We start from the raw sequence: 20,389 nt of genomic DNA on the forward strand, positions 1-20,389 counted from the left end.
TCATTCTTGGGCTAGGCATCAGTCAGCAGGGAAGATCACAAATGATGATCATGTGACTATGGGATAACCCAAACATTATAAGTAGGACCTGGTTGCCAAGTACCAGAATCATGTGACTGCAGGGATTCTTGGATGGCTGGAACTCTGAGGACCAGTTATAAGTACCAGTCATTCAGTGCCTTAACTTCAAAAAGTTGCTGAACAAATGGTCATTAACTGAGAACTACTGGTGTTGAAATGACTTCTTGTCTTGGGCAGTAATGGCACAATTTTTCAACAGTATTTAATAAAGTATATGACTTAGAAATATATTATGGCATTTTTTAATTTTTTTTATGGCAAACAGTTCTTTATGCATTTTTGTAAGGTTAGTTAACAGGTAGATGTAGCTGTCATAAAAATATTCTATAAGTTACAACAGAAATAAAGAGCTTAATTTGAGCTAAATTTTCTCTATTTACTATTTCAATTTTTAAAATATATCTTAAAACAAAGTGGTTTATAGACTTCGAACTAAATTCTGTAAACATAAAAGCAAACATGCCAATACTATATTATAAAGTATTATCTTCTTTTTTCCGCTCAAATGTTAGATGTTTTATTTCAGTGAAAGCTGTTAGGATTAAAGTGTTTATCAAACATCTCGGGAGCTCTGAAATACCAGATGGAACTATTGAAATATATAAGCTGCTTCTCTCCCCCACCCTCAAAAAAGAATAAGGATGGCATCAGAATAATCTCTCCTGGCAACATTATTATAGCTTCCATTAGCATTATGCGGGCTGTTAAGTGCAAGAGAATTTGTATTTATTTTAGATTCATTTAGTCTCTATTCACTTGTAGTTATATAAAATACATTTAAGGCAGAGATTATACCAATTATATATAATCCATGACAGAATATCACTTTTTATAGGTTGTAATACCTGACTCATACATCTTTCTTAATGAGACATAGGCATTTTATTGTACATCCCAACAGTAGCTGAATATGTGACCTACATACCTGATTTTACAGTCAATAGCTTTCTTTAATTTCATTTATATAACATGTGCTTACATCTCATTTATGCTTACTAATGTCTGTATTACAAATCAAATACTATAGGTACATTGCTTTAACAATGCTTTTCAATTGAGGCAAAGTTATATTCAGTTTAAATCATAGAACATTATGTTACAGAGGAAGCATGCTAAAAGTTATCCATGCATGTGTGCACCGAGCTTCACTGAATTGCAAATAACAGTTTATTGGCACATAGCCTTCAATATAGCCATCATATTTTTTTAATAAAATCACTTAATCAAAAATACATGAGCGGAAAGTAGGTTTATATTTGTTCAAATCCTACTTACTGCTCCAAAAGAAAGAAATGTTCAAACTATTTTAAAGTCTAATAATAAACTGTTGTTTTAAACCACAACATCAAGTAACTGATACTTAGCTTTTGCATTTTCTGTTCCCATATTTTTAAAAATGGTGCATGTGAGGATTTTGTACATAGTTTTATAAAGTAAAACAGCCTTTATACAGGTAGTCCATTTGTCTACTAAACAACCATTTCTTTAGTGATTGTTCAAAGTTATAGTGACAATGAAAAAGGTGACTTATGACAGTTGTTCACACTTAAGACTGTTGCATCATCTTGGCCACATGATCAAAATGTAGATGCTTGGTAACTGTCATGTGTCTATGACATTTGCACTGATACTTCTGGCAAGCAAAGTTAATGGGAGAAATCAGATTTGCTTAACAACTGCATGATTCACTTAACAGCAAGCAATGATTTGCTAACAACTGTGGCAAAAAGGTTGTAAAAAAAGAGCATGACTTACTTAACAACTGTCTTGCTTAGCAGTGGAAATTTTGGGTTCAATTATGTTTATAAGTTGAGGACTAACTGTAATACCTTCCAGATGTTTTGCTATAACTGCCATCATTTTAATAATAGCATTGGCTGTTATAATTCATGTTAGCATAATGATGTAGTTATTCCCATGGAGAGAAACCTTTCCAAAGATTCTTCCTTATCTGCACATACCTATTGCACAAACATGCCTTATTTTTCAGTCATTTTCCCATGACATTGCTTTTGCCTCATATCCAGCATTCACTCAAGACAACCAAAAATCATCTTAGTTATCCCACTTTTAAAGTGGCATTTTGTCACTTCTCCTGTGGGGTGTAAGGCAAAGATTTCTAATACACAAATACATGTATTTCAAGAGGAATCTTCCTTAGATCAGGGATTTGACCTTAATAATCTGAAAATTGTTTTTTTCCCCGGTAATTCTGCAACTATTGTATAGATAACTATTAAATGTATTGCACAACTTACACTTTTAATATCATACCCTCTCTATATAACACAGGTTAACGATTTGAGTAGTAGGCATATTTATATGTGGCTAGAAACATTTGTTAATATGCCATTAACAATGTTTTTATTCCAGAAAAACAGAAAGTGAACTCCCGGCACATTCAATTACTTATGCAACCTACCGAGGTTCTGCAAGAATTAAGGAGTTGCTTAAGAAACAAGCAGACTTGGAACAAGAAACAGTAACCAGAACCAGTATTAGCAACTTTCTTGTGAAAAGCAAAAAAGAGGAAATCATAAATACTTTAAGCTCAGAAACTACAAAAGAACCAGACTCATTACTGCAGAATGGAAAATCTGAAACTAAAGATGACAAACAAAATTCACAAGAAAACAAGCTTTTATCTAAAATGAATCAGAAGGAAGATGTTCAGGGTGATTGTGAGCACAATGAAGTAAAGAACAAAATTACCACTTTGAGAGAAATTAAAACCATCAAAAACTGCATTGAAGAACTTGAGTCTGTAAAATGTGTATCACTTTCAGACAAAACAGAAATTAATAGAAAACTTTTGTTAGAGCCACCAGCATTGCTGCCAAATCAGGTCAGTTTTAGCTACGAAAATATAGATTCTGCAAGAATCAATTCAGAAAACAGTAGATTAGATGAAAAGAGAAAAGCATTAAAAGAAATACACATGCAGCCACAGTCAAACAATGCTACTACTGTTTGTTCTAAAAAAGAAACACAATTATCTGTTTTTTCTAACACAGAAACAAAAGAGGCAATACAAAATGAGTTTTCATCTTACCTCAAAGTAGAGTCAACTAATAATGATCATCAATTGTTAGAAGATAAATATTCTTGGACTGAGGATCAGTTCAGATTAGAATCAGTTAATCCATCATTGTACATGAATAACTATAACTGTGGTGATCAAGTAAATAATGGAACAAACAGTAATAAAGATTTAAATACAGATATGACGACTGAAAATCATTCTCAATTGCTTCTCCATAAACCAGCAGATACAGAAGAATTGCCATTAGTTTTCAAATCAGAAATGTCAGCCCTTTCCACAGAAAATGGGTCTGCCTTGCACTTATGCAGCAAGAGTGGCCTAGGGAATAAAAAAACCACTGAGCCATTATTACTTAGAGATCTACAAAATAATTCTAGGATCTCCATAATGGCTAATATTGGGGCTAGCAAAGTAATTGAGGAGAATGTTGGAATACCTGTTGTGGAACTTGGCGCAGTTTTCTCTAATGGTACAGAGGAAAATAAGGCCAACATTTCTTTGTTAAATACTGAATATACGCATGTCGACTCCTTCAAAACAGATGCAGATAATGTCCCTCAAAATCTTGAAGCTGAAAATGACTGTCATCCTGCCAAGAGAGATGAGAATAAAACTCTGATCCAACCGTTAACCAGCTTAAATATTTGTTCATCTCCTCTTGAGAAACAAAATAAGCTCTTTGAACTGGAAAACACAAGGCATGTAAAGGATATAGATGTGTCATCTCTTAAAACTATAAAAAATGATGCAATTAAAACTCCAATTATTTCTGAGAAAAGCAATTCAATGCTCAGAAGCATAAGAAATCATGTCAGGCCTCCTGAAAATAAAGAACTCTCTTGTCTGTCTATTATTTCTTCTGAAAATGAGTGCTTGGCCCATAGTTCTCTACCTGTGAAACCTGAAAAAATTAACTCACCACCAGATAATTCTTGTTCTCTCTTACCTGCTTTGATCCATAATGCTAATATCTTTGAAGATAACATTCATTTGGATACTATGGCTAAATCTGCATCTCATTCCAAAGATCAGAATTTTTTGAAGGATTCATGTTTTTTGCCTGATGAACAGGAACATGTGTTGCCGTCTGCAAGAGTCACCACTGCAATAAATTCTGCAGAGACATACGTTAGTGAAATATGCTACTCTGATTCTGTGTCTGAAAATTCTAAAGCTGTCTTAAAGTCACATTTGTTTCCGGAATTTGGAAATAACTTTAAATCCCATATTATCCCTGATACTAATGACAGAGATAACACTGGAAAAAAGATTTTGCCACATTCAAATGAAACAAAATATTTGACTAGTTCTTCTTCAGTGGATTCTGAATCCATTCCCATAAGAGAGACCTTTCCTGATTTTACATCTGACAATGTACATGCATCTAAATCTGCTATTCCTACAAGTTCTTTTAAAGATACCTCAGACCTTCATTCTCCTGCCTGTGAAACAATAGAGGCTGTTTTGGACAAAATCAATTCTCTTCCTTTAAATTCTGAAAAATATACTTTAAAATTGTCATCTAAAGATAAATTAAGTAGTGTATCTTCTGAATCAATATCAGATGTTACTTATTCACCTCCATTAATGGCCTCAGTTACCTATTATGTGGAAACTAAAGATTCTTCAAAGATAGCATCAGAAATGCCTCTTAATACCCAGCAGAGCAGAGAAATTCATACAACTCCCTCAGGGCAGAATTCTCATTTCCTTGTGGCTACGCCTTCAAAAATTGCTACTGGAATGGATAAACAAGCAATTACTGCTTTATTTCCTAAATCAAACAACCAGTTTTTTAAGGAACCATTGAAAAATGTTGAAACAGGAAAGCAACTGCAAATTAAATCTCAAAACTTAACACTTTTGTTTAAAAAGGCTGATGAAATAGTAGATGAAGTTCTTCATTTAGCAATAGAAGAAATTAGATCAAAACAAACAGCTTCCACCTGTCAAAATAATGACACTACGTATAATGAAAGTCCCAGTTTTCAAAAAGATGATACAATTAGAAGAATGCTGTCAGAATCTAAAAAAATACAATCAAGGAACTCTTCATTAAAGCCCTGTAATGTGAATTATATCACAAAGTTCTCTGGACTTAAATTTGACAATGATACTCAGAATGAAAAGGAACCATTGAATATCACTGATAAAACTGATTTACACAATTCAGTATTAGTAAAACCAAAAGAAATAACTGACAATGTTATTAAAACAGCCAAACAAAATCCAGCAGTTGTGCCATATGAGGAACATTTAAGTAAGGATTTTTCCCAAAATACAAATATTATGTGTTACACTGAAGCATCAGAGATACCTATAACTGATGCAGAATTACCAATTAAGCTTCCTGAAATAATTGAAATACCATTAAGCCTAAGTCCAGTATCCCCAGTTGAAGAGCAGAAGATAACTGTTGAGGATGTAACAAATGACTTGGTTCCTTTTAACTTCAAAGAAGAGAGTAAAGAGGTTTCTGGAGAAATTATACCAAAGAATGTATGTTCAAGCCAAACAGTTTGTGAAGAATGGTATGATGACATAACTAAACTAAATTCTTGTCGTGACAAAATGAATAATGCCAAATACAATAAAAATGATGATTGTGCAACAAATAGGGCAATTGTTGGTGATATGACTAGTAGCTGGACATGTGAGAATCAGTGTAATTTAGTAAAAGGAGAAGCTGTTATGACCTATAAGCAATTGTCAGCATGCTCAGTTTTAACAAGAAACGTGCTACCCTTTAGCTCAAACATTAATGCAGACGGTAGCTTTTCTGATAAATATCAAGATGAATTTACTTATTTATGTTCACCTGGACATAATGTAGAGAATGATTTCCAAAAAAATGAGATAAGAAAAAGCAAAGCTATTACTGCTGAAGGAAAGGAACCACATGAAAAATATTATGAAATAAATAGTGAATGGGGCAGTAGCAAAATGGGAAACGAAGATATAATACAACAAGATACTAAGTTCAATGCCCTTTTTAGTATATCTGAATCATTTCTGTTGAACAACTCATCAGACATTGGTTTTGTCCTTGGAGAAGCAGTAAACAAGGAACCATGTTTAATAGCAGATAATGTACTTAAGGAATATTATCTGGATGTTGACAGTGAAAATGAAAACAAATCCCCAAATTGTTTTGCCTTTCCTACACCAGAACATTGGGAACACAATTCTTCCTTTAATATTTTGAATGAAGATAGTCTTCAAGATGAAAATTATTCATTTTCAGGAGAAGAAATAATGAATACCTTATCTTATCCTGATTTATCCTTAGATGACACTCATAAGATGTATGAAACGTCCAGATTCAAAGAGGACCTCTTTCCTTCTTATGATGAAAGCAAGCAGTTGAATGAGATGCTGGGTGATACTTGTTCAGAATCTTTCATGACTGTGGAAGCAAAGCGATATAGGATTTACCCCTTTTCTTTGTCTCCTATATATGAAGATGATGGTTCCCAAGAGGACTTGCCTTCTACTGATATTTCACCAAGAAATCACTATAGTGGATCACCAAGAGAAAACCAATCTTTATCTATCTTATCACTTTTGCAATCAGTATCTGAAAAGTTGAAGTCTAGTAATCGTTGTAATGAAAATGAACAAGAAGACAAACTTTATGAAGGAAAAAATCAAGAGGAAGAAAAAGAAACCTCTATTTCCAATATTTGGCAAGACAATAAAAATACTGAATTCCCAAAAGACTTTTCTAAACAACTTATTTCTAAGGAAGTACTTCATTCAGAAGAGACCTCAGCTTTGAGTTCAACGTTTGCAGTTCATTTTATTCAAAAATCTGACCCTAGCATGAAGCCTTTTTTAAAGGATACATATTCTGAAAATCTGCCTGACTTAAGTTATTTAGTTGAAAAAGGAAGTACGCTTGGAAGCAGGATCTTGCCAGCTGATCTTCCATCTAAATCTACAAAGCTGCTGAAATTGGTAACCTGTCAAAAGGTAATTCTTTTCACTAAATTTATACACAGTAGGAACCTAAGCTATACATTTCATTTAATAGATAAATAGACTTCTTTATTGGCCAAGTGTGATTGGACACACAAGGAATTTGTCTTTGGTGCATATGCTCTCTATACATAAAAAGACAAGATACATTCATCAAGAATCATAAGGTACATCACTTAATGATAGTCAGAGGGTACAATTTCTTCTATACACACACATCTTTAAGCTAAATATATTATGGAGATAGATTATCCATATAAACAAAATTCTGAATCTATTAATTCTGCTTAATTTACTGTGAGAATTTGGTTCATAATATGGTACTCTTTCAATGTACTGTATCCAATATACACTCTATATATTGTACAGTCTACAATATACTAGGCAGAATTTGAATTGAAAAATACTTTTCTTTTTACCCTTTTTTTCCCTGGGATTTTAGGTAGGATATGAGGAAACGTTATTTCATAAATGAGTTATAAGTGTGAGAAGAGTGAACATTCTTAGCTGATGCACCATCACTTTATTATCAGGCAGACTGATATCTGTTTCTTGCAATAATGTTTGATAAATGAGCATGCATGCTTACATTTCTAAATCTGCTTAAAACATAATAGTCCATATCTTCTTCTGATGAATAATATGAGGAAAGTAATATTGTACACAGCCTTTTATATTTTAATAGGAATTGTAAGAACTGACTCAGAATACTCTGCTGATAGTTTTGAATGAAATCACAAAATGTATTTTTCTACAAGTTTAACTTGTGTATTTGGGGTTTTCAGAAATGGTTTGTTAGCATACTTATACACCTTTACTTAAAAATGCTAAGATTTGCTTCATAACACGTTGTTTAAAATATCTTTTCTTGGCTTATTGTAGTATTAAAATTATTTCTTTTTTTCTGATTATAGTGTCCTGTTGATAGGAACATACTCAAGTGCAATCCAAGACCAGGAAAAGTGAGTGTGATTTTATATAAAACAATAAAATTTCAGTATTGTCTGCTTTGTCATAAACATTTTTCAAAAGTGAGGAATAAATGAGGGACAAGTACAGAAAGGAAGTCTATTTTCCTTGATATAACTAACCTAGTTATCTGCTACAACAATGAAATGCAATAAGGAGGTTGATAGGTTTGAGACAGTATTCTTGTAATGATTTCATTTTATGACCTAAATAAGCTAGCCTGGTCGGCTAGACCCATAAAATTCAAGTCATCAAAACTAGCTTAATAATTATGTAATGCAAATACATTATGTTTGCATCAAGAGCACAATAACATTGATATAAGAGGAATAAAAAATGAATGTACCAAATTTGTTTTACATTATTGCATTATTGCATGTCATTGCAGATGATTATTTGTGATTTTCATGGGAACACAAATAAACTAGAAATTTATCGTGATGTGATAGATGCTACCATCTGGGTGTTTTCAAGAGAAGCATCAATCAGAGTTGTTAGAGGATGGTAAGAAAAATGTATCATAGCAGGAATCACATTTGACTAATATCATCACACTATGCAAAGTTTATTCACTGTAATTTTGCCATATAATACTTATCAGTAAGTAATACTTTTCATTTTCCTTAGTTTGAATATTTTGTCAGAGCTTTAAGGCTGAAACGCAAGATAAATAAATGTATACTTTACAGAAATCAGTATTTGTCAGTAGAATATATTCATAACAAAAAAACAAAAAAATATAGAAAATATATTTTATTAGGAATAAGACTAGAGACATAACACCTCGATGAATATGCATATAGATGTGGAAATATTATGAATTAATGTGCAAAAAACCCAGTTTAAAGTAATTTCCAGACAGTATATAATAATTGTGATATCAGAAATATATAATATTTATTTATTGTCAGTTTTATATCCCACCTTTATTTTGTGCAATTCAAAGCAGCATGCATAATGATCCTGCCTCCAGTTTTGCCACAACAAACATATGTGGTGGATTAGGAAGAGTCACTGGTGCGAAGTCAAATGACAAGTATAAACAATCCTTGCAAGAATTTTCATGATACGTAATTATGTAAGCTTTCCAAGCAATGTTGGGAAGTAGACAAAGTACAGAAAATTAAGTGACAAACACTAAATCATTTATTTCTATTGTATCCCTAAAACTATGTTAGAGTGAAATTGTTTTTTGTGACCATTGTTGCCAGCCTATCATATTCTAACATTAGAAAAACAATGTATATCCCCCTGCCCATTCTGAATGACAGGCTAAAGTATTTGAAAATGGTCTGTTGGGGAAATTAACCATCCTTATGAAACAAACAAACAAAAAAGAAAAAAGGCAATGTTTTTTTCCTTATTGATTTTTAAAATCTTTAAAATAAGACATATATGTTTAACAAATGAAAATAATGTAGCTAAGTGGCAGGTGTTTTTCTTGCAGCAGTGTGCAATGTAAATCTCTTGTTGGAAAAAAACATTGTTCATATTATACATCAGTGAGTATGTATGCTCATTCTACACATATGAAAAGCTGCAGATAATTATCATGGTAAACATGGATCCTTGTTAGTATTGGTGCTGTGCTTGCAATGTGAGTGGCATATTGATATTGATATATTCATTAATGTAGCTGGATTTTATATGAGAAACCAACATTTCAAGGTCAGAAATATGTTCTAGAAGAAGGAGAAAGGATGCTGACTGACATCTTGAATCTTCACAGAGAGAAAGCTCAAGGAAATTTCACAATTGGTTCCATCAGACATATAATGAAGGTATAACAATTATAATGAATACTTCTATTCTTGTGAAAATCAGATGCTACTAGTAGCTACCAAATGGGTATCCTTACATATATTTTCCTGTCACTCTACTTTATCTTTCCTCAATGTTTTATTATTTGTTTCCCTGCCCAGAGCATTAAAATTGAAATTATCAAAGATTCAGCTATTTTTCTTACACTTTTGATAACTCTTGTAATTTTTTGTGTGCCCCAGGTTTATCTTTCCTATATCAAGCTTTATTTATCATATTTTATTTTGCTTATTATCAAACCAAATGTTTACCAACCTTTTAAAAGTGTGCATGAGTGGCATTACAATGATAATAGCAGAGTGAGGTCAAAGGTTACAAACACCACTGTATTACCATTTGTTTGCTGTTTGACAATTAAAGAATGCTAAACTAGTACGTACTATGTACATGAGACTTGACTACAGATTGTGCTGCTTATGTGGTCAAATGGTATCTTTGAAAATACAGCAAAATACAACCGTAAAAATAGCAAAAATATTGTTGAAAAAGAGGGAAGTGAGTAGCTAATGTTGAAATTTTAATGTGAGAGCAAATTGCAGGCATTGAAATTCAACTCTCATTAGGCCTTTTTGCCTATCTTTATTAACTCTAAAGAATCCAAAAGGTTATTTTGTGAATTAAAGTATAACCATAAAGTGCTACCTTTGCTTTTTTTAAATGCCAAATTTTTAAAAAAGATAAATTGGTTCTTAAAATATGAAGCAGCCTCTAAAAATTTCTGCTGAAGAGAAACTTCAGATGACTATATCAACTTTAAATAAATCAATTCACAATAATAACCAAAATGTAGTGTTACAAGCAACTTACATTATTTAGCAATTTGGAGTTACCTTAACAGTAAACAGAACTATTGTTTCCTTTCTTTCTCTTTGAGAGTAAGAAAACAAAACAAGTGATATAATTAATAATAATGATGAAGTGGTTTCCAGTCTAGAAAAGTTATTGTCATAAAAAGTTCTTAAAAACTGTAAATACAATCCTATTTATGAAGACTTGTGTACTTAGATGTATGCTTATCCTACTTCTAAGATACCTTTAACTAACCGGATATATTATATTCTAAATTCATCAACTATTTTAAGAAGTTGTATTTGTATATTTCACTTTTGCAAGTTTTTAATGCTCATTTAATCAGTGTTAATAAAGAGAGAAATATACTTTCAGACTTGCAAGGTTCTGTTAATATAACCTTACAATAAAGAAGGTTTAGCATATTTAGCCATGCTTCCTGCAAAACTGATACTTATCTGTTTTGTTTTATTCTGGTTTAATTTGCTTTACAGGATTGTAGTATTGCTGAAATTGAACTTTACTCAGACAATAGTACAAGTCATTTTCCAATCTGCATTCAGGCTGGCATAGCTAATTTAGATGAGTTGGAAGTTGAAAATCCGATCATCTCTGTGAAAGCAGGAGTGTAAGTAAATATTTATTTTACTTATATAAATAAAGGTCAACAATAGCTATTTACTCATCATGCAAAAAAGTAACCAAAATAATTGTTATCTTGCTACATCTTCAAAGAAAAATTTCTCATAAAATTAAATTTATGGGTATCAGATGATTGTTATCCACAAGATACAGTTCTATTTATCAAATAACAGCTTTCCTAGACTTTTTCTGAAGTTATCAAAATACTATAAAATGAAAAGTTTGACTGAAATTAAGGTTTTTTTTAAAAAAAATCATATTTTGTTACATATTGTAGAAATGCGTCGATTGGTTACAAATAACTTTCGTCCATCTCTTCCACAGTCATTACTTATAGTTCATATCACAGTGTATATTTTAAATCAAAAATCTTTATATATTTTATTATCAACATATTAGTACATATGTATGTATGTATGTATGTATGTATGTATGTATGTATGTATGTATTTAGTGTCAAACCTCTAGTATGCCCAAATGTGGGAGGAAGCCTACTGCTTCCTTTCTCTGTCTATCGGCTTGTCACAAGAGACCATCCAGACAAATATATATATAAATATATATTGTTAACTATATCCCTTGTCATTTAATTGTTATTATTATAATTGTTATTTATTAATAGAAATTAATTTGCTAATTATATGAAATAGACCAAAATTAAAAACACAACCACATAGTAGCATTTCATTAATTATTTCTAATATCATCCAATAACATTACCCCTTTATAGCATGTTCTAAGTAAAAATTAATTATGTTTGATAACAAGGTTTCTAATCCTCCTTTCCAAATCGCTGTTTTCTATTTATATCCCAATTCCTTTTATTAAACCAGTACATATATATATTGTTAACTATATCCCTTTTCATTTCATTGTTATTGCTATAGTTATTATTAATAACTATAGCAATAACAATGAAGGTTTCTAATCCTCCTTTCCAAATCGCTGTTTTCTATTTATATCCCAATTCCTTTTATTAAACCAGTACATATATATATTGTTAACTATATCCCTTTTCATTTCATTGTTATTGCTATAGTTATTATTAACAGAAATTCATTTGCTAATTATATCAAATTTCCTCTCATCAAACCAACACATGTATGTACCATATTATCCTTATCAATTATTTATTTAACATAGCACTCTAGAGGTTACTAAATTACTAATCACTAATTACTAAAATTAACTATTTTTTCATTATCAACTTTCACATATCAGCCTGTATCCTTCCAATAATAATACAGTCTTATTTCTTTTGTCATTTGTGGAATTGATCTTCTATTTATTTCCCTAATAAAAAATTTTTTGGATCTCTCCGCACCTTGTTGCTTGAAGCATCACTTAAGTAATCTCAATGCCCCCCCCCCCAAATCTGCTATTTTAATCAGTTTATCTTTGGTTGTCAATCACGCTTCTGAAAAGTTTTCTCTCCTTAAATCCATCGTTTTTTTCTCTTTTTTTTCTTCTTCCATGCCTTGAAATCCGGGGTAGAGTTCCTGTCGATCTAATTCCCTTTTCCATACTCCCCTTTTCCCACTTTCAACCACGTTCACTCCACTGGTAAAGTAATCAGTTGTCTTGTCTTTGTAATCATTTTCCTCTTCAATTTTTAGGCCTCTGACCCCATCATTTTTTGCTGTTATAAACTCTAATTTTTCCATCTTCTTCTCGATTCTCTCTGTTATTTCTAATAAATTTTGAATTCCGGCCAGGGTGTTTTGCAAAGTTAATGTTTCTTTTGAATATTGTTGCTTTTTGGCAAGCTGGTAGATACTGCCACTCTGGCTTTCAAATCTTCTTATATTAAATTAGCTTAAACACAAATTCATTTATGATCTTCAAAAAAGAAGGTTCTGTTACTTTTTCTCTCCCACTGCCAATAAGACTCTCAAAGTGCACCTGTATAAACAATTCGTGCCCTTACTTCTTATCACTTTCTATAAACAAGTTGCAGAGCCTCAAGATACAAAGTCAGTGAGATCAAAAGGAAAAGGGAAAGTGCATTGTTTCAAAAACTCAAGCCTCCAGCCTCCAAGTGGCAGTATTCCTTCCCACTCTCTAATGTTATTTCAAACTTAAAAGAAACAAAGTTCTTAAATGGAATTAATAGCAAGAAATAAAAGTCCTTGTTAAAATAAAGAAGACTTTAATCCATAGATTAAAAAATAAAAATAAAAAATAGAAGAAGAAAAACTGATCCGTTCTCTTTAAAAAGAAAAAAAAAGTTGCAAGCACTTCAATTCACAAAGTAGAATTACAAAGAAAAAGAAACACACTATCCAAAGCAATTCAGTATAGGTTAATTTCACCACTTGTTTTCTTCTGCTTTCGGATTTCATTTAACTTTTTAAAAAAATTTGGGCAGTCTTTTCCAAAACAGTAAACATTTCCTCACCAGATGGACACACTTTCTTTTTCCACTTCCCTTCCGTTCCGGAGCTGTCTCAACTTCATCAGCCTGGGGCTGAACTTTTTGTTGCCGGCTTGAAGAAGTTCTCTTGGATCGATCAGGGACTTTGCGGTGTCCCTGAGATCAGCAAGACATATTCTTCCTGTTCACCATCTCTCTGGGACAGTTTAGGTCTGATTGGACCATCCAGCGGCAAAAGTATCAGCAGCGGTCTTGGGGCATCGAGACCGCATGTCCATATCGTCATGGCGTTGGCTCCTCGCCAACGTTTATACTTTTTAAAATTCCAAATGTACCCATGCATTCAAAAATGTTGCCTACTTGTGTGATGTGACTATAATCTATGATAGTAAAATGAAATACCATATTTTAAAAGATCATATGCTTCTTCAATAATGTGTACTAATCCAAGATACATGAATAAAGTTGCACATTAATTATCATGTTAATAGGCTAATTCTTCATTTTAATAGATGGCTTGCTTATTCAGATACTGATTACAAAGGAGAAAGAACAGTATTAGAAGAAAATCAAGGCCCATGTAAACTTTCAGCCACTGCTGTAAAATCTTTTCGACCATTGAAAATGGTAAGGAGTTATTAATGCCTATAACCAATTTAAATTGCTACAGGCATTTTGAATCTGAATCTGAATGTGCCCATGCTTGAACATTCATATTTATTTTGTCATATTATTATGAGTTCAGAAATAAGCTATTAACCTTTTGATGAAGAATCTGTGTCTGTTAAATTCAAACTTCTGGTGACTTGACAAAGGGAATTATGTTTGACTTAGAAGATATTGCTTCAGAAATACTGAAGAAAAAATAAATAATTGTCATTATCACCTTTAGTTATAGGATGCTAAATGCTAAATCAGGATTGAAGAAGTTATAGTGGTTTGATACTCTTATTATTGTAGTTGAATCCATATAGACATTAGTTATTTTCTATAATAGAAATTTATATCTGTAAAATTATTTTGGATTGCTACTAATATATTTCCTTACGTATGAATATATTTTGTCACTTTCAAAAAATATCAATATTGTGTCATTATAAATTTTGCATTCATGATTCTTAAAAAGTACCAGTTCCATGGGAAAAATTAGTAATAGTAGTAGACCTCCCTGATACCTAACTAGTTTAGCTCAGTTTATTTTGATTTGACTAGAAAATCTCAGGTACAACTTGACTAAATTGAAATTGTTATTGCAAACAAAACTTCAAAAGTTTCTCTGATTTATCCAAATTAATGGCTACAGTAATTTGTTGCCTTGAAAATAAGTAGTTGTATGCTCATATAGCAGTCATATCTGCTCCAGAAACTGCATGTACCCACCTCAACTGCCTCAACCCTTATAAATATTTAGTATTTAGTAACTCTAAAGTGTCTTGTTGGTACTATGAATTATAAAGTAAAAGAAAAAAATTCCTAGGCATATTGGCCCTTTATAACAGAACAAATTAATTTAATCGGCCGTGATGTTGATGAAGTTTTTTTTATTCATGAAATCAATCAAGTTTCCTAAAACAAGTAAAGGCGAACAGAAGCAATATAAATAATGACTCAGTGATTGATTGATTTATAAGGTATCTCATAGAATCACTATATTAACATTATATACTATGTATTAATATGGAAGTATGTAATCATATTTCTGATTTTATTTTGTACTTTAGGGTGGCCTAAAGGTGCAGATGCCTATGAATACTATGGTAAGCACAGTATCCTTTTAGGAAGAGGAATCTATTTATGTAAAAGAAAACAAATTGGTATTCTTTACTACTAATATTTAAAGATTTATTTTAGAAGTGCAAATTATAGTAGATATGTGTTGACTAAACCAATCTTACTATTCCATCCATATTTCCCCTCAGACATTTAAGAGCATCAACAAATAAAGTTGTCATTGATTTCAATTATGCTTTCTTACAATCATATAAATCCAGAGTAACTAGAGCAACAGAAATACATTTTCTTCATCTGCTTTTCTTGCTTTATTTTTTTATTTTTTGAGGGGGCAGCTCTGCAGTGGGAAGTATTCCAACAAAAATTCTCTTGTTTCCCTTCTAATGGAATGTCTCTTAAGAAACTCTGGTTGAAATCATAAATATGGAATGCTCAGTTGAAGCTGCTGATTAGACAGAGTTTGCAGTTTCTTCAAATCATATAAATCTTTCGTGTTTTATAATTAAACCTTTATTCAATCTACCAAATAAACAGAGGATTAGAAATGTATTTTAAAGGATCAATTTTCCCATTTTCTGTAGATGATAATATATGAAAGTCCACACTTTGGAGGATGGTGTAAAAAACTGTCTGAGAATACTGATTGCATTCCAATACTTTTTGAAGATTCTGATACTTTCCAGGGAATTGGATCAATACGTGTCATTGGTGGAATGTAAGTATGATTTTGTTATTAACAACTATTACAAATATTAAAATATGTAAATACCTGCCCACTAAAAACTGAATCAGTTAAAAAAAATATTTCATTAAAATAGATAAAAGCTCACACCAATCAACTATAAATATCTTAACTTGCTAATCAAAAGCTTTTATAAATGTATTAGTTGATAGTTTTCAATGAAAAAGTTAGTGGAAGTATCATCATTTTAAAAAAACCAACTTTTTAATTCTCATCAAAACTTAGGAGTTTGCAGAATGTACAAGAGGGACTTCCCTAGAGAATTTTAAAACTGGATATTTTGTATTAATAGTATGTTTATCTTATCTGGATTGACAATAGAAAGATAAAACATAGGATGAGGCCAAAGATAACTTCGTGTAAGATACAACTTTAAATCAGTCTACAGTTCCTTGGTTTATTGTCCCTTAATTTATTCCTCTTTTGTGGAGTGTAATGCGAGTAATTTACATATGTCACTCTCATGTCATAAAGCTGGGAATATGTCTTCACATTTTTCAAAACAGCAAAAATGGTTCTAAGGTTTGCTTTGTAAATTACACATCTTTATTAAAAGATGCTTTAGAATGGTTTCTGGTTATGCACACAGACACACACACACACACACACACACACAAAGAGGGAGAGGGAGAGTCAGCTTAATAACCAAATATTATAAATTAACTCTATTTTGTATGCAGTTTTACTTGATCTGGCTCATTTGTTGCTGATGAATGTATCTCTCTATGTTTGTTTATGAGTGCATAGCCAGAAACAGTTCTAAAACATCTTTTAATAAAGATATGTCATGTACATAGCAAACCCAGGAGCCATTTTTTGCTGTTTTTAAAAATTAGTAGAAAATGACTAAAACAGATATCAATCAATCACTTTTTATTTGGTCATAAATCAACAAATAAGACAAGAAAATAACAATTAGGCTAAAAAAGAAAAAAAAATGTTCTAAAATATCCAAGAAGGACTACACTATAATGTACTGTACAAACTACAGAGTAGTACTTAGCTGTGGACAAAGAAATAAAATCAGATTGATCTGATAATAACAAGATAAAACAAGTCAGGATGATCAGAATATTCAGTGAAGAATGCAGATAATTCCTGGCAAGCATCTGTGTATAGGGAATAATACAAAATAATGTGTTCCGTGTGAGGGTTCTTTGCTCTCTAAGGACAGGACTTAGCACAGTCCAGCAAATCTATACTCATGCTTTATTGCAACACACACCTTCCCCAACAATAGGTGGGGAACTCTACCTATTTGACCCAATAGGAGGGTCAACTCCACATTTCTATGACTTTGCAAGGTGACTTGCCACATAACTATGTCTTTGATATTCAATCCTTTAATAATTATTCTGTTAGTACTCAGTTCAAAGTAAAATCTCAAAGTCTTTAAGGTAATATATAACCATTGCTTTTTCTCAAATGTTCTTGTACTTGTTGGGATGATGTGGTTGCTCCATTTCTAGTTGTTGCTGAGTTCCAGGAAAAGCTTCAAGCTCCAGGTATGACTCCACCAGAATACACTGATCACAATAGCTTGTAGCCCTGGCAATTCAATGAAAATGCTCTTATCTACTTGTAATAGCTGCCTGTCTCCAGATCTGTCAACTCCACTTCCTTATCTTATGTCATTTGCTATCTCCTATTATACCTACCCTCTTCTCACTCTGTCTTAGCATTCAAAAGACTAGGTGGGGTGAGTCTGCCTCTGGATGTCCTTGAAAATACAAGGGTGTGCCACAATTATCTAGGTAGTTGGAACACCAGCTTGAAGGCCTCTGAGTCCTGGGGTAATGGCCTGAGAGAAGATGTTTGCATGAGTACAGCAACTATTGAAATGAGCTGACAACAGTTTCAACATCACTTCCTCGCACTCTATCAGTCCAACTATTCAACTATTCAACTATTCTTCCATCACAGGGACAGTCTCTGTACAAAAGGGATCTTAAATAATTCCCTTCAGTAATATCTGTTGAACATAGCCAATGTTAAACACCTGTAAATTTTGGAATTGTTATGTAGCTTCAATCTCTGGCTGATTGGAGAAGATGTGCAAAGTGACTCAAGATGTTTCTAAGTAGAACTGATAAATTTGCTTTACCTCTAAATCAAGGCGCATTGTTTGAGATCAGACATTGTGCAATCATAGCCTGTCAAGCAGAGGTGAAATTCAATTTTTTTTACTACCGGTTCTGTGGGCATGGCTTGGTAGGCATGACAGGGGAAGGATACTGCAAAATCTCCATTTTGCCTCTTGTATCTGAAGCTGCTAAATGTATGCCATAGAGGAGGAGTGCCAAATGATAAGCTTTAATGATTATCAATACATTTGTAATATTCATTCATTCTCTAACTTTGTCAAAAATTGTGTTATCAACATTGTAGATGGGTTGCTTACGACAAGGAACGATATAAAGGCCAGCAATACTTGTTAGAGGAGGGAGAATATGAACATTGGCAATCATGGGGTGGAGTCAGCAATGTTTTGCTCTCGGTTAGATTTTTGCAAGCCGTAAGTACTTAATTTGTTCTTTAAGGCAATATTCTTTCAACATTTTATTTATCCATTTATTTGGAATTGAACATGTATTAGTAAATTGAGAGCTGTTATTGTCAATTCAATTCCATGTATAATATGCCATACATTAAATAAATAAATGTCAATTCAGTGAGATTGAGGAAGTGAAAAAATACTTTAAAGTTCATAGTATTGACTTTGCAAAGCACATTCTCTATTTTTGCTCATTACATTTGATTGTATCCAAGGTAACATTTTTTTTTACATACAGTACATCTGATAAATGTTTATGGGAGCTTATAATGTTTAACCTGTAAAGCATCCATTAAAATAATTCACATAATAAAGAAAGAGAAAATAGTCTGCTAAGAGTTTTTGCAGTGTTGTTTTTGTTGTTAGAGTATAGTGCTTAAGTCACCAGGATAGAAGACATTATGAGTTCTAGTCCCACGTCAGGCATGAAACAGATTTGGTGACTTTGGGCCAGTTACGCTTTCTCACCTGTGATTTCAGACTCAGGCAAGAAGCCAGTTGGTCAATTCTTGGCACAACCCATAAATAAACACTTGGTTGATCCAAATAAAACCAAATCTGCACTCGTGAAAAAGTCTAAGTGGAAAATATATTATGTTCCTTATTGTTTGCAAAAAATGACTTTTACTTCATTGGTACCTTATTTTAAACGCACTTTAGGGACCACGTTTCAATTTCAGTGTGCATTCCTAACCAGTACCCCACCACCCATGCATTACTCTTTATATAAAGCTTCATAATTATCTTATCTATTGCAGATAGTGTTTCTCCCAGACTGACCTCAGTCTGTTCCCTTTTAAAAGACTAAAAATTCAGCTGTAACAGCTGTATTTAAAATATATTTTTGTCTTGAAACAAAATGAGTCCTGATTCTAGAATTTAAAAATATTCATGTACCTCTGCAGTGAAACATTTTTTTAATGTAATTGGTACTGACAAATGATTGAGTTAGTAGTAAGGTAAATACACTTATATTCTAAGCTTCTGTTACAAGGAAGTTGATATGCAAAAGGGTAGTTAAGCCACATTGTATATATTGGTAACATGATATGTAAAACAGGGCATCCAAGGTGTGCCTCCAATTTATAAATATTTCAGTAATGCACACATTCAGGTACAAACTGCAATTGGCATTTTCGCTGTTTAGGTGTACTGTGTCCCTTGAATGCCAGATGGTATAATGCATTCAGTTATACATAAGCCTGATGCATTCAGTTATACATCAGGCTTATGACCACTGTCAAAGTATGAATGTGTGCTTATTTCTAGTTTTCTTGATTAGGTTGCAGACATGAAAAGTCACAGAGCATTTAACTGTAAAGTAGAAATGAAAGTTGTTTCTTCTGGTTGAATATTCTGGTTACAGAATCAGCAGAAAATTCTGGAAAATATAGATAAATGCATGATACATACCTTAAAATTCCATATAAAAGTTCTGATTTCTGGATTCCAATAAAGGAAACAAATACCAAATGAGTCAAACTTTTAATTACTATTCAGTTATTTATTGAGGAAAATAACTATATATTTGAGTGTGACAAAAGTATTCAAACTTTTGCTTTCCGTAATTGGTATACTCACTATGGGAAGCAATAACTAAAACTAAACCTTTCCAAAAACATTTCACTCATTTCTCAATATCTCTGAGTTCACTCAAGGTTATTG

The 20,389-nt window shown here is 32.2% G+C and overlaps 1 protein-coding gene across 2 annotated transcripts in view; it reads left to right on the forward strand.

The window, feature by feature from the left end:
• Positions 1-20,389, forward strand: part of CRYBG3 (crystallin beta-gamma domain containing 3) — a 63,138-nt gene that overhangs the window by 16,650 nt on the left and 26,099 nt on the right. For both annotated transcript variants that reach the window (XM_087721469.1, XM_087721468.1), the window contains exons 4-12: positions 2,455-7,096; positions 8,017-8,064; positions 8,460-8,575; positions 9,708-9,852; positions 11,176-11,309; positions 14,210-14,324; positions 15,419-15,454; positions 16,010-16,143; positions 18,559-18,685. In XM_087721469.1, coding sequence (XP_087577595.1) covers positions 2,455-7,096; positions 8,017-8,064; positions 8,460-8,575; positions 9,708-9,852; positions 11,176-11,309; positions 14,210-14,324; positions 15,419-15,454; positions 16,010-16,143; positions 18,559-18,685 — 5,497 coding nt within the window. The remainder of the gene's footprint in view (positions 1-2,454; positions 7,097-8,016; positions 8,065-8,459; positions 8,576-9,707; positions 9,853-11,175; positions 11,310-14,209; positions 14,325-15,418; positions 15,455-16,009; positions 16,144-18,558; positions 18,686-20,389) is intronic.

Source organism: Thamnophis sirtalis, unplaced genomic scaffold (assembly GCF_051295495.1).
Source record: "Thamnophis sirtalis isolate CommonGarterSnake01/CBP01778 unplaced genomic scaffold, rThaSir2_p1.2 scaffold_8, whole genome shotgun sequence".
NCBI classification, from domain to species: domain Eukaryota; kingdom Metazoa; phylum Chordata; class Lepidosauria; order Squamata; family Natricidae; genus Thamnophis; species Thamnophis sirtalis.